This window comes from Cavia porcellus, unplaced genomic scaffold, assembly GCF_034190915.1.
Source record: "Cavia porcellus strain 051 isolate PalLab524CR breed Dunkin Hartley unplaced genomic scaffold, mCavPor4.1 scaffold_18, whole genome shotgun sequence".
Lineage (NCBI taxonomy): Eukaryota > Metazoa > Chordata > Mammalia > Rodentia > Caviidae > Cavia > Cavia porcellus.
In genome coordinates this window covers 68,914,914-68,930,087 of record NW_026947501.1, presented here as the reverse complement: position 1 = coordinate 68,930,087, position 15,174 = coordinate 68,914,914, and the positions used below count along the sequence as shown (strand labels likewise).

Below are 15,174 nucleotides of genomic sequence, written 5' to 3'. Positions count from 1 at the left end.
TATACAGTGAGACTATCAAAACAAGAACACAACAATGAGGATGTCCAGGCCAGAGAGAGAGATTTTCAGGTGGCTTCCACAGTGAGTCATGTGATCAGAAACTACTTTTGTCTCTTTTTGGTTAATTTTGGTGCTGGGCATTGAACCCAGGGACTCAAACATGCCAGACCTCTGCTTTGCTCCTGAACCAAACCCACAGATCTTTCTATGCCTTTATGAATAAGATGGGGTGCAGCGCAGTCATTCAAAGCTATGAGGAAAGCATGTTTGTTTTATCTGATTGCTTACCCCAGAGTAACCCAAACTGAACTGAACATTTAGCACTGAATAGTCAGCTCATGCTGGTGACGAGACTGGCATGAGAGCCTGGCTGGCACTGGGGGGGGGCAGCAGGATGCACCTCAGTTCCGCTCCAGGCTGGCCTGATGGTGACTCACATCACACCCGGAAGCGACTGTCAAGATGCCTGTCCTTTCACCAGACCCCTAGACCCAAGCGTCGCTGCCAGACTGGTCACCCAGCCAGGAGCCACAGAGGGCTCAGGACCTCTACAGTCGGGGGTGGAACCCACCCGGCCATCAGTTCCGGTCAGTTGCTCCTCCCACCTCCTCCCTTCCTCTCTAGCTTGAGGACTGGCCCATTGTCTCTGTCCCAGTCCTGTCTTCTGCGTCTGTCTGTTGTCTGGCACCGTGGCAGCTGTGGACTTGCTGTGTCCCTTCCCTGGCCTCTTTCTCCAGAGGGCAGCCTGTCCTTGGCGTCACTCAGGCTGCTCTGAGAATGCGGTAGGCTCTCACCTCACCTTGCCTTCTCAGAGCTCTCTCTACCTGGCTGCTTAAATGGAACGTGGCCAGAGAGCACCCCAGGCAAAGGGAGCAGGTGCTCAGAGGGGGAAGCAGGGCAGGCTGGACCTGCAATGGAAGCAGGGGAGTGGCAGGCAAGGGATGGTGCCACCTATCTGTCCCCTAAGGGATGGGCAGCAGTCTCCTCTTAGTCACAGGGGCTATGCTTCGAGACTCCTAGAGAACTGAGTTATATAGTAAGCCATTATATATATATATATATATAATATATATATATAGTTAGTCATGTTTATCAATTAACAACAATAACAAAATAGAACAATTACAATAGACCATAAGAACCTGTGTGAATGTGGCGTTTCTCTCTGCTTCTCCCTCTCCCCCAGGTGGGTACCACATACAGTGCAGTGATGCTGGACAGAGGGACAATTCATGTCCTGGGCGGGAGGAAGTGAGACGGTGCAGTATGGTGCCACTCAGAACATGATTAGACTGTATACTTATTTACTTTTGGAAATTTCCATTACTATTTACAGACCATGGTTGACCACGAGCAAGTTCGGGAAAAGAAAACCTCAGGCCAGGAGATGGAAAAAAACAAAGCAGAACAGAACCGAAGATGATCACATTAAAAGTTGAACAGTAAACTGGAAAAACATCTGATATTTAAAGATATTTTTGAGCTATAAAAATAAGCAAAGATTTAAAGTCCCACTAGGAAAAAGGTATATACATAACCCGTGGACATGTGAAAATTTTGTTAGTAAAGTATAATAAAATCGCAGATTTCCCCCCCAACTATGAATTTGGAAACATTTCTCAAAAAATAAACTCCATTATTGGTGCAAATGCTGAAAGTGGCTTTGCCTGGCCCCTGCTGGGAGACTGAAATAAGCCCTTTCCCATGCTTGTTAGAGAACAGTGATCAAAAGACCAGAGGCTTCCTTTCTTTAATCTTGCAATGTCATAGCTTTTATCAGGGAAATGACCCAGAGAGAGGTATAAAGAGAGTCACATATTTCACTGCATCTTTACACCAACAAGATGACGTCTTTTCAAGAAGCAGCTTTCTTCTTGCAATGAAGGGCAGAATCCTCATGTTATCTACGCAGAATTACTGAGCACTTTTGCCAAGCACTTTTTCTAAGCACTTTCCAGGCATTAACTCTAGGGGATGCTCACCGCCCAGCCAGGGCTCCCAGCTTCATTCTGGTACCTGCTTGCTGTTCCACAAATGAGGAAACTGGCCCTTAGAAGAATAAAATAACTTGTCCAGGTACCCACAACACGGTGAAAGAACAGGTCTAGGCTAGCCTGGCCTTGGGGACACAAGTAACAGAAAACCATTCAAGTTAACATGTTTTTCAGGGCTTGAGTGGGGTGGGGAGAAGGACATCTGTAAATTAAGATTTACTGAGAGCTGCCCAGAGGCCAGGCAGTGCCTTAAGCACTTTCCAGGTCCTAATGCTTTTACCCAGGTACCCAACCTCAGAAAGCAGGTGCTACTGTGAACTCCACACTGCAGGCGAGAGAGCTGGTCAGAGGCTTAGAGACGGAAACAGATGACAATGACCAGCCGGGCAGCAGGCTCCAGGACTCATGCTCCCGCCGGAGTAACCAGGACTCTGTGGGGTTCAGGAGTCGGAGTGAGCTGTCAAGACCTCAGCTTGCCCCCAAAGCCCCCTTCCCCACTGGGCTTCCCCTTGTTTTTCCAGAACGGTAGCCCCAGGCCCACATTGTCTTCCCAGATCAGCACAGCAGTACAATAACTAGTCTTCCCTTCTCTGGGGACTGAGAGGTCTGGTGTGGCTTGTGCTGTCTGCAACGTGAGCAGAAAGGAGAAAAAGTAGCTTCTCACAGGAGAGGATGCTGGCATATCCACAGTGAAGAGCAGGCAGCTGTGACTGGGGGCCAAAGGAAAAGCCGTCAATGCTGGTCTCGCTATGTGCCCAGTGTTTTCAAGGCGCTGGGCAGCTGAAACATGTTTGCTCCCAGATCACAGGCACAAGGAGGAAGACAATAAAACTTGCTACTTGCTGGAAAAGCAATGTGAGCAGGGTAGCTGGAAGCCAGAGTCAAGGAAATACTGATTAAAAAGTAAGCAGAAAGCTGGGTGTGGTGGCCCAGGCCTGTAATTCCAGTGCTCTGGGGAGCTGAAGCAGAAGGATTACAAATCTGAGCCCAGCCTAGGCAATTTAACAACTTAACAAGGCCCTGCGGGGCGGTGGGGAGCAGATGTCAGGTGTTGAAGACCCAAGACAGCAGCCGAAGCTGCAGTGATGGTTCTACATCTACCCAAACACACAACCTATGCCAGGCACCATGCTAAGCAGTCCCTGCACATCTGTCTTTATTCTGCTACCTGCTATTTCATGGGTGATGAAACTGATACTTAGGAGGATGCAATTGCATGCCCAGAACCCACAGTGATGGAGACAAGATTCCACAGTGTATAAATGTCTTGGATTGGTTACTGTTGTTGTGGGGAGAGGCCAGCAAAGATCATGGTCAAGTTCATTGTTTTCCTCACGTTGTAATCCATGTTGAAAATGAACATTTCTTCGCTGGTAGCAATCTGACACCACCTAACCATAATTAAGGTGCCGCAGTGCCCACACCAAAGGATTTATTCAGTAGACCCCAGCAAAGAAGTTGTGGTCATTAAATACTGGATTTTTTCCAACACGCTTTTAAGTATCATTGATATAGCGTGCAAGCTGTGCCATTTAAAATATCAGGGAAAAAACTGGGAGGATTTCAGGTGCAAACACAAAGAGCCTGAAACCACCAAGTCAGAAACCTGAGCTGGCCTGCAACTACCACGTATGGAAACCCTGGAATCTCCGTGATGCTTTTGGGACTATTTGGTTACAAGGGAGACCCAGAGCTGACCTTTCTTCCAGGAGACAATCAACAGAAGGCTGTATTTAATGGGACGAATTTCTTCCCATTAACAAAACTTCTAACCTTGTACAAGAGAAAGAAGGGAGGGTAAAGAAGAGATGACTCTTAGTTCCTTAGGAGTCTGGATAGAAAACAAAGAGCAAAGAACCGGCAAAAGGAGGTATTGTTTAAGGACATATGATCCACCCTGCTTTAAGTCCTTTCCTCAAAGAGTATAGAAAAGCTAAAGAATAACAGAAACAAGTCAGTGGTAACTTGACTCTTTCATTAAATATTTTTATTACGCCCCTTTTACAAATACCCACAACATGTAGCTATTAAGGCATCCCTGCTGAGTAATCCACATTTTACTTCCTGTGCTTTCTGGCCCGTGGAACCCTGTATTTAACCTGTCCCAAAGCACTTTTCTTGCTATGTCACAAATCCCAGTAGAATACACTGCCCTTTATTCAGGACTCCCATCCCCCACATGTACTATTTCTCTGTGGCACTGGATTGCAGCCATTGCTACCACTAGATTCTTTCCTTGCATGGAAAGGAAATTTAGCTGCTCATAAAATGATGGTTGGTTGAATTAACAAAGTGCTTCTCTTTATGTATAAACACTGTAACACATTATCTTGTAGTGCATCTTCATGGTCATCTTGGGACCAGGAGCCCCTTAAGAGCAAGGCCAGTGTCAACGGCCTGGCATGATACCTGACAGTTCCCAGCAAATAGCACATGCACAGTAAATGCCTGAATGGCTCAGTACAAAATTTCTCAGCATATGACTCAGTAGGAAAAGAGTGGGAGAACACTAAAAGGGGTTATTGATGAAGAAAAAGGTGTGAACTAGAGAAAGACAGTTTATAGGTGCTGAGTCACGGGAGAGGGTAGTTTGCTGGCAAAGCGAGTCTGTCCCAAGATGCCAGGTGGGGTGATGTCGCAGGAGGGAGATGGGGGCCCATGGGAACACTATGGGTGCTCTTAAACCATTCCAGAGAATGTAGAGGCATATCTAATTACCACGGGGCAGAAGGGGAAACGGGACAGAATGGTTCCTTTCCTGCCAATGTTCAGCTAAGTGGTCGGTCATCACCTCTTGGCGGGAAGGATTAGGAAATCAAGAATAACTGTTACACAGATCAAAATATATTGGCAGCAAAGAAGGAAACTACGAGGAATTCATACTGAAGTTGCGACTCCCGGGAGCTAAGACAAGCTACCTTGGTTAGGTCAGGGAACACATGTTCAGGAGAAGGGCAGGAGGCTACACATCTTGGGGCTAGGGTGACCCTGCACAGTTGCACCTCGAGGGCATGCCTTGATTCCTATGTTACCTTTTCTCTTGGCGGAGATTGTAGTATTATAATGAAGTAAAGTTTGCCTATCACAAGTGCACACTCTAATCTTAGGGTGGTGCGTGGACTTTTTTCTTTCTTTTTTTGTCTTTTTAGACAGGCTCTCCCTATGCAGTTCAGGCTGGTCTTGAGCTCACTTTGGAGCCCAGGCTGGTCTCCAATTTGCAAGGATCCTCTTGCCTCTGCCTCCTGAGTGCTGGGATGATAGGCGTGTGCCACTACGCCCGGTTTGGAACACTACGTCTAAAGAACAGTTTTTCTTTGGAGGTCCGGGTACCGAGCGAGAGGGTCTGCATCCTGCCTTCCTAGGCGGTCCCTCGACTGTTTCGGCGGTCATTTCCTCCTCCCAGGAATCTCTCAACCCTTTCAAGTCTAACAAGGTGACTCCAGGAGAGCAGGGGAGGGAGGAGGACTGTGGGTTGACACTCTAGGGCTGTGCGGCGGATACCGTTTTATATTTTGATTCTGACGGCAAGAAGCAGCTCCGCACGCTGGGCTGTACATCCCTATCCATGCCCTGCACGAATTCAGCAGCAAGGTAATCTTGGTCCTTCAGGGCTTCTGTAGAACAGAATAAATTTAGCAAACCGGTATTTTAGAGACCAGAAAAGATCAATACTATTTTAAAATTTAAATCACCTTTATGGGAACTTGAGGGCAGACTGTAAAACATTAATTCTAGCGTCTCATTTACAAAAACCACAAAGATAATACAGTCTACACTTTTAACGCCCCCGGGCAGACACCGGAAGTGTTAGTTTCTACGTGACGTCACTTCCGTCGCGCTTAGAGTGGTGCCAAGATGGACGCTCCCTGGGCTCGGGAGCAGCTCCGCCGGCGTTACCAGTTGCCCACTGACGTCGAGACCCGGCTAGACCGCGAGGGCGACACCGGGCGGGGTGAGGCGCTCTCCCCGAACTTGTTCAGGGTTTCCTGGAGCTTCTCGGATACGAGGCGCACAAAAACCGCCCGCCCCAGGGGCCACTCACAGCCCCGACCCAGTTTGGGGGAAGCAGAGGTTCCATTTTTCAAAACATCCCAAATCATTTTGCACATCAGGTACTTGGTGTCATGAAAGAGCCTTAGAGATCATGTAGCCCTGCACATCTCCGTATCCTCTGCACTTTAGAATTCCCTGAACAGTAGGTTTAATAAATTTTTGGAAATATCCAGTAAAACTATCCATAGGTTCTAAACCTTAAGAATTAGCCAAAGAAATATGTTTGAACCGTTACACGAAGATGCGTGTGCACAGTGCTTCTTTTCTTTCTTTTTGGTTTTGGTATGGAAAATTGGACGCAAGACCTTTTTTAATTTTCAAATTTTTAGACTGTCTTTCTGAGTTGCTGTGTTACCAGACTTGTGATCTTCTTGCCTCAGAGACCCAGAGTGCTGGGATTACAGTACAGGCATGCAGCATCACCTCTGACTTTAGTGTATTTTACATACGGACAGATTTTTCTGTACCAGCGTAGATTACTTCAGAGCAAATTGTGTGCCACCATTTGAGCAGAAAATGTAACTTGTGTGTTCATCCGTGAATTCCTAGGGTATAGAAGAATTCAGTAAAGATGATAGTGATGACTGCTTCTGGGTGTGGGAACTGGGGATAAGGGTGGGAGAATTCACTTCAGATCCTTTTATCCTGTATGTTGTAAAACCATGTCTATATATTAACTTTCCAGAATAAGTACAAGTATGGTATCCTGGCATAGTAATTTTTAAGTTTCAAGGATATTTCCTAGTCTATGTTATGAACAAACACCCCAGGGAATCTGATGTCATCTAAAGGTCCAGCACCCACATATAGTTCCAATGGTTGTTAAATGAATTTAGAAAGTATCTCAGAATCACCTTTCAGTTCATGTCTCAAGTGGGAGAAATCTGACACTGCGGTGCTTTGGTACAGTGGTTTTCCCTTTCCATGTGTGAGTGGGCCTCAGAATGGTATTTGTTTAAAATCAAGTCCTTTGTTGTAAAGTGTTTTTAGAAAGTCACATGTCCATTTCATGCTCTCATATTTCATTTGGTATTTTTTTTTAATCAGGACTAATTACTATCCCAGAGGAAATGTGAAACATAATAATAAAATTCCTATATTTATAGATGGCACCATTGTATCTAAAAGGTTATAAAAGTGTAAATTGTATTTCAGAATTCACAGAGGAAATAAGTTGACTATACTGAGCCTATTTTATGGTGGCTCCAATTAATTATGTAAATGTAAATCTATCTTGATTTATAGAAGGATTTGGTACTAGAATGGGAGAGATTCTGGTTATTAGAAAGCACTAGACAATGATTGGCTTAAAGTAGGTATAATTTTTCTTGTAAAACTACAGCAACTTAGTAAGTTGAAATCTTTATTTACAGAAAGCTCCACAACTGTTGAGAAAAAGGAAAAACCTCTTCCAAGACTTAATATCCATTCTGGATTCTGGATTTTAGCATCCATCATTGTGACCTATTATGTTGATTTCTTTAAAACTGTTAAAGATAACTTTCACACCAGTAGGTAAGAAAACTTATTGCTTCATAATTAAACATCCTTGTCTTATATTTTTGTATTATATTTTGTCACTTGAATTCTTAAAGACTTTTAGTAAACTAGTTTCAACTAGAACCATGGAGGAGATGCTAGTGATAAAAACAGGTATGGGTCAAGGGTACAGCTTTGTGGTCTGAGACAACTAAGTTACAGTGTTGTGTAATTGGCATCTGCTTGGGTGGTAGATTACAAGTGTTTTTATCACACACAATGGTAAATTTGAAGTAATATGAGCTGATCCACTTGATTATAGTCATCGTTTTCTGTGCATCAGACCATGTGCACCTTGAGTATGTACACTTGCAATTTGTCAGTTGTGCCTCAGAAAAACGGAAAAAAAAAACCAGGACAAATAAGAGGATGTGTGCTCTGGGCAGGCACAGCAGGGTGGATGAGAATGGAGGATTCCTTCAGGATTCCTTTTCAGCCCAAATCTGTGGGATGTAGAAAGTAGTGAATTTTAGGGACCCGTCATCTCCCAAACCCCTCCTCATGAAGATCCATCGCTTCAGTGCTCTTATGCTAGGGGCCAAGATTCCAGCACCTGAATCTTGGGGTGGAGTACCCATTGGACCCCAACTATTGCAGGAGGCTCCTCCTTAAGTTTTTTTTTTCTTTTTTTTTTTTTTTTGAGACAGCCTCTTGCTATGCAGTTCAGGCTGGCTTTGAGCTCACTTTATAGCTCAGGCTGGTCTTGAACTTGCAATGATTCTGCTGCCTCAGCCTCTTGAGTGCTGGGATTGCAGGCCTGCACCACCATGTTTGGGTTTTTTTAAGTGTTTCATGAGCGAGAATCTGAAGTCAGCCTGTCTCCCTGACTGACTCTCAGTAATCCACGCAGCTGCGGACAGTGGAGGAGTTTGTGGTCCTCTCTCCCTGTCTTTATCCCTCTCACACGCCAGACTGCAGGGTCAGCCAGGAAGTAGCGCTCAAAACAAGGTTCTTTCTGGGCTGACTGGCTGGTGAGAGCAGCCCGAGGCATGGGGTTATCAACCCCTCTCTTTAATCCGACCTGAGTTACATGTCTCCTGTTTTCTCAGGGTGAGACTTTCCCAGAGCCGAGGTTGTGCAATTGCGGGTCCCTTCACACCCCTTCTCCAGGTAACCCCTCTTAGACAGGTGACCCTTCGGACTGGCGGTGAAACCCGTGCCGTTTTTCTCCGCAGTTGGTTCCTCCTGGGCGCTGCCCTGCTGCTTGTCAGTTTGTCTGTCGCTTGTTACTGCATTGTCTACCTGGAGTGGTACTGTGGTGTTGCGGACTATGACGTCCAGTATCCGACGCTGGTGCCCATCACCACTGCCACGTTCATCGCAGCGGGAATTTGGTAAGTTACCTTGGAAATGAGGACTAGCCTCGAGCCCCTCGCGGGCTGTGCTTCCTGCCTCTGGTAAATACTGCTCACCTTGGGGTCCCTTAGGCGCTTTATTTGTGCTTCGTCTGTTCTCTGTGTTTTCTTGACTACTAGGGATGCAGCTCTGTGTGAAGGCCCCAAGTTCAGCCCTCCTCCCCTTTCTTATTTTAAGGCAGAGTCTTGCTAAGTCACCCAAACTGGCCTCAAATTTGAGATCCTCCTGCCTTAGCCTCCCAGGGTGCCAGGATCACACTCACGCGCTACAACACCCAGCCCACTGTATGTGTTTTTGTGAACCTTACAGAAATGGGCGTATGTGGTGTCTTTATTTCACATTTGACTCTGAATGTGTGACAGTGCAGTTGTTGTTGCTTCCCAGTGCCATTTATTTTGTTATTGTTTGGTGTTCAGTCTAGCTGAGTTCCAGCTGGCCTGTGTCACTGTCAATGGTATAGGTTGTTTCCAGTTCTTTCCTGTTATGAAGGATGCTGTTAAGAACATGCCTGTACCTGTGTCTTGCGGCACATGTGCTTATGGGTCTGTCACGTGTGCGTGTGTACATGTGCGCACATGGCACCAGGGGCTGAGGTTCTCAGGTCCTAGGGGTCTGCAGACTTACGGCTAGTTTCCAGAGCGGTAGTGCAGTCAGCCCTGGGGCCCTTGGGTCCGCAACTGTGGGTTCATGAGCCGGCTGGCCGGGGAAGAGGAGCTGCATCTGTCCTGAGTGTGGAAGGCTTCTCCTCCTGTCCCTGTCCCCTGGGCAGTGTGGCAACTTCACCTAGCACTTGCGTGGTGCCGGGTGTTCAGGGTTGTCCTAGACAGGAGCTAAGTACCTGGGAGGACACGCAGCTGTTATGTGTGAAAACCACGGCATCCGGTACCGGGGTTTCCTTAGCCCCAGTCCTGTTGTCCCTGGCAGTTATTTTTATCCTCACACCATGCTGCAGTGAATATGCTTATACTTAATAAGTTCAAGTCCTCAGTAAAAGAAGGAAGGGATTTTTCAGCTTAGAAAAATAATACCTAAAAAAAGTAATACTTGCTCACTGAAGAAAACTCTGTAAGGTACGTGAAGACAGAAACTCATCCCATGATCCTGCCAGTCATGTATTGTGTGTAGCTGTTTAGTATTTTTCTTTCTTTGTATGAGTTGAATTTTGGTTTTGCAAAATCCATCCATTTTTATACATATTCAGTTTAAATATGCTTTCTGTGATTTCACTTCAGTTTGAATTTAAGGCTGTTTGTCACTGTGATGTGGGCACCAGTGTGATTTTACTTTTATCTCCTAGCTGAGATCTCCCCAAGAAATTGTTAGAACAGTTTTTACATCAGTGGGATTATGATTATTTAAAATTCATGCTTATCAGAATAGTATGCATTAAAACCAATAACTGTCTGAAAAACTTACTTAACTGTTAATAGTTTTCTTAGTTAACTTCTGTTAAATTCCATCATTAAAAATCACTTGTACTCAGTGTCTTATTTTTCATTTGGTGACAAGAAATAGTGTTTTTCTCAGTGGAAAATTAGTAGCACCTTGTAAACACAGACTGTTTTCCTTCTCTTTTTATTTGCTGGTGCATGAGGCATAAAAGCCCGCCGTGACCATTCGAATTCACAGGGCGCCACAGATGCTGCTTTAAGCGACTTGGCTCTCTACTGAGCCAGGCCCGCTGCTGTCCAGGAAACTGTTTGGGTCCTGGAGCACATGTAGCATTTTCTTCCTAACGCTGCCTGAGTCGCATGGCTGCGGAATTACGGGGTACACAGAAAGCTGCTGGGGGATGAACCCCTCACGCTGTGAAATGTGTTTGCGGACATTAAAGCAGAGTTGTCAGTTCTTACACCCATGTTTGGTCCTTGCAGTTTCAACGTGGCCTTGTGGAACGTGTGGTCGTTCTTCACCCCGCTGTTGCTGTTTACCCAGTTCATGGGGGTTGTGATGTTCATCTCGCTCCTCGGGTGAGCTGAGGTAAGGTAAGACATCTGGAGGGGCGACCTTGTCGGGAGAGGTCTTTGGGACATTTGAGGGATGCAGCTGTCACACTGCTTCTGAGTCGTGTCCAGGAGCATTTGCACAGAGCTGTTCCCGCTCTGACCCCGGGCCCAGGGACCGAGACCTCTCTCCTGTCATAGGATCCAGCCCTCTCCTGGGGGCGGCTCTTCAGAGCCCTCCTGGAGGCATCAAGCATACCTCCACTGTGGCTGAGTCCACACGCGAGGCTGTTTGTCTGGAAACCCGCTTCAGTCAGCTTACAAGGACGATTGGCCAGAGAATTCTTGAGGCATGGAACTTGGGAACCGTGGGCAGTTTGACCTAAGTGGGGGTGAACTCTCCGCAGTTCCATCTGTGCTGGCTGCTTCAGAAAAACTTAAGAGATGATACAGCCCGACCTTTCTTTCCTGTGTTGCTTAGAGAGTCTGTGTCCTCAGAGCTCCCTGGGCCTGCTGCCTTACAGAATACGGTTGGCTTCCGAGCCATTTATCAGAGAAACGGGCAGTTTCAAGACTGCTCCCACCACCCAGCATCTGGTAAAAGGACAAATAAAAACCGTCCCTTCATGCCACTCCTGTCCCACTTGGCATTCCCTGAGGAAGCTGGGACCCCCCCCAGAGGAAGTCAGCATCTACAACAGTTTACTGACAGGGAAATGAGGCCCAGGGAGAGGAAGGCTTTGCAGCTGTCCTGTGTCCCAAGGAGGGTACCCTTGCCATTGGCCACGCTTGTGTTTCCGTGGGGCAGAAGGGCCTTTTGCTGCCTGTCTGAGAATGGTTGCCAGCAATGTGTGACAGTAGTCGTGTAGGCAGTGTCCTCCAGACATCGCACCGCGTGGAGAGAACTTTAGGACGTCCTGCAGTGGCCCTGTCCCTGTTCACGGCACTGCTCAGGCAGCTCAGGGCCTAGCACATCCCCTCTTTCTGCCTGAGTCCTGTGCTCTGCTTCTCTGACCACCAGGAGTCTCCTGGGGCCGTGGTGACTTCTGTGAGCCCTGGGGAGCCCTGAGCATCATGCCAGGCGATGGGGAAGGTCGTGCTGTCGGGGCCTTGGATCGAGCTGTGCCTTTGCAGTTCATGAGCAGAACACAGGGCATCTGGTGTGGGACGTAGGTGCTGGTTTCCTTTCAGATCAAAGGATGTGGATGTTTAAAAGGAGTGACGGGACGTGCAGCCTGCCGACAGCATTGTGGACAGGAAAGCTGCAGTGTGGTCTCGTGTCTGGGAAGTGACACCTGGGATCCCTGGGAAAACGGTGAAGATCTGTTGTTGAAATTACAATAAAATGTATTTCTTTTGCCCAAGTGATTATTCAGCTTTTCAGAAGTCTGTGCTGTATAGAAATAACTATTTTGAGATGTTAATCTGAATTTTGGGAGAAGTAGTTCCATTATTGTTGTATAACATGCTCTTTAAAATTTTGAGTAAGTGCTGCTTTTTCTCTTAAGGGGTAGCAATTTTTTGTCTAAAATGGCTGTGTGTGTGCAGAGGAACTGTGTCGTGTGCCTTTGGTACCACTTTGGTCATTCCTGTGTGTCATTTTATAGTAGTTTTGTTAGGTGGCGGGACCAAATGGAAAACTGTATATTTTCTCATCACTTTTGATTTTACCATCGTGGAAATGAATGGATTTTTAGCATTTTTAATTATCGTATGTATTTTTCTGTAACATTTAAATAAAATATTTTTATAACTTTCTTGTGCATTTTATTAATAAAACTTTGGAGTAGCTTGTGACTTTAGCTATTAACACCTCGAGTTAACTAAGTAATGAGGGCTCCTCTTCAGAGGTTACCTGCTCTCGAAGGACCTCGTGACCATGGTGTCTGTGCCCCCAGGTGTGGCTGCCCGAGTGTGCCCTGCCGTGGGCGGCGTGGTGAAGCAGGATGCACGCGGTGGCTCTGTTCCCGTGGGGGCTGACCTATCGGCACTTGTGTGGGGGGCGACCAGTCCCTGCCGATGACAGCTGCAGGCCTTCGGTGGTGACTCATGTTTTCCAAGTGCAGACTGGAAATAGTACCTGTCTGTGGGGCTGGTGATACATGTAAAGCGTGGTAACAATTGGAGGAGAAGCTGGAATCTGGGATCAGGGACAGTTGTCTGCCTAGAGACAAGTCGGGTGTCATCGGCAAACAAATGTGACCCAGCGTGGGTGCACAGAGGTGTGATGGGATGCAGAGAGCATCATCTAAAATGGGGAGCAGGGTCAGGCAGCAGTGTGAGGACCCGAGGGGCTCCTGCTGAGGCCGTGAAAACGAGTAGCTGGTCCAGACCTGCTGAGGGGAGCTGGTGGGGCTTGACAACAGTGCCCCGGTGCCTGTGCCCACACATCATCAATCATTTTGTTTTCCTGAATATTTTTGGCTGGAAACCTAGGGCTGGGTTTTTTGGCTTAATCTGCCAAGGGCCAATATGGTGGCCGATGAGGGTGGTGTGGAGATTATCCTGTTACTTAAAGGAGACATTTTAATAAATTTGTTTCAGCAACTTGGTCCCTGCTCATGTTAAATGACTCCTGTGCCTATTATTTATGAGCCTTTTGCTTCTAAGTAGTGAAGAAATGAAACGTGTCAACTCTTCTGCAAGCCAGTGAAGGAGCGGCCCCTTGGAAGAGAAATGCACAGTGGGTTAACAGCTGGAAATCCTTGCATCAGAATCTGGCATGGGTGAGGGCAGCTGTGCTCTGACTGCAGCAGTCAGCGTCAAGACTGAGTTTGGAACCTGGGTTACACCTCTTGCACACGGGCGGCTTGAGTGCAGGGTCTGATCCAGTTGGTAGGTGTGGCTGCCCTAGTTGGACACATCCCCAGGTGAGTCCAGTGTGTAGCCTGTGTGAAGAACCCTCCTCTCCAGGCAGGGTGGGGAGAGACCTCTGCAGAAGCCAGGGCATTGGGATTGGCAGGAACATAAAGGTGACTGAATCTAACCTGGTTTTCAACTGTAGATTTTTTTCTGTGTTTGTACTAGGAATTGAACTCAGGACCTTGCACTAGCCAGGCAGGCGCTTTTGCCATTGAGCTAAATCTCCAGCCTTCCAAATTTAGTTTTCTAAGATAGAAACCAGACTGAAATTGTCCTAAGTCTGCATCTGGGACCCTGGTGGGAAGGGTGTGATTTTTCTTGCGAGTTTGACTCTGGACTTAAACTTCCTGGTTGTATTGTTTTTGTACAGCAAAAAAAGTGAACTCTGGATTCAAAGAGTAACATTGGAAAGGAATGCCAGGGACCATAATGAAAAGAACGGCAGTGGGGTAGTTTGGGAGAGGCCGCAGGGTTGGGTAACAGGAGGTACTGGATGTCCTCTTCAGGGGCTGCTGTTAGGATAATGCGCTTCACTTTTTAAAAACTCATTTTCATGGACTTTGGACTCAGGTGAGTCGGCCTTGGGTGAGAAAGTGTTTTCTAGCTTCTGGCATTGAAAATGCAGAATTTTAAAAAAGGCTGAAATGGCAATAAGAATGTCTTGGTTACTTTTTACTCATCGCTGAGACAAAATACCTGAAGCCCAAAGTTGGGAAAGGAAAGGTTTATTTCTTAGTTTTTGGAGGTTTCAGTCCACACTGAATTGGCTCCAAGGCAAGCGGGCATGGCTGGGCCACAGTTCATGGCTGCAAACAGCAAACAGGAACCAGCAAAGAGCAGGACACACTTTCTTCCTGCCATTACATCACATCCTGGCTCCACCCCTTTGCAGGTGGAGCACAGACAAGCACTAGACAAATAACAAATGCACAATTGGACCTCCTGAGGCCTGGGGGCCACAGACATAAACCATGACACAGGATTATTTCATGTGCACTGAGAATTAATTTTAAAGAAGCAGCACTGAGGTTCTCGGTCAGGGCAGATGGGGAGTTGGAGGATGAGTTGAGCAGACGAGTACCTTGTTCATAAAGGGCCCACAAGGCCTCCCGGTGCAGTTCTGCGCTGGAGGAATAACCTTTCCCCATCCCAGCAGACTGGCGATGTGCAGCGGGTGATTTACTTCTAAAGCAATGTGGGCATTTTGTTCTAAGTACTGCTGCAGCTTTGCTGACCTCTGTACCTCACTTTGAGTTTATCATTGTGCCTTGAGATAGACGGTTCCTATTGGCACAGAAATTTCTTATAACAGCCCCATCTCCAAGTGAACATAAAATGAGGTTTCCTTATGCTCCCCCAGTAGTTACCTCTTTCTTTGGGGGCAGCAAAACTTTGCCAAAGAGTTCTCCATGCTCGTATCTTCCACT

The 15,174-nt window shown here is 46.8% G+C and overlaps 1 protein-coding gene across 6 annotated transcripts; it reads left to right on the top strand.

Annotated features, from left to right (window-relative positions):
- Window positions 1-5,798: 5,798 nt before the first annotated feature.
- Window positions 5,799-12,642, top strand: Tmem128 (transmembrane protein 128). Of its 6 annotated transcripts, none has more exons than XM_003464352.5 (5): window positions 5,799-5,946; window positions 7,421-7,562; window positions 8,762-8,920; window positions 10,817-10,922; window positions 12,077-12,642. In XM_003464352.5, exons 1-4 carry the CDS (start codon window positions 5,850-5,852, stop codon window positions 10,914-10,916), a joined length of 498 nt encoding a protein of 165 aa, XP_003464400.1. In that variant the 5' UTR covers window positions 5,799-5,849; the 3' UTR covers window positions 10,917-10,922; window positions 12,077-12,642. The 6 variants fall into 6 exon arrangements, with proteins under 6 accessions (XP_003464400.1, XP_013002011.1, XP_063086234.1 ...); XM_013146557.3 differs by having other exon boundaries at window positions 11,907-12,642; XM_063230164.1 differs by having other exon boundaries at window positions 11,087-12,642.
- Window positions 12,643-15,174: the final 2,532 nt, after the last annotated feature.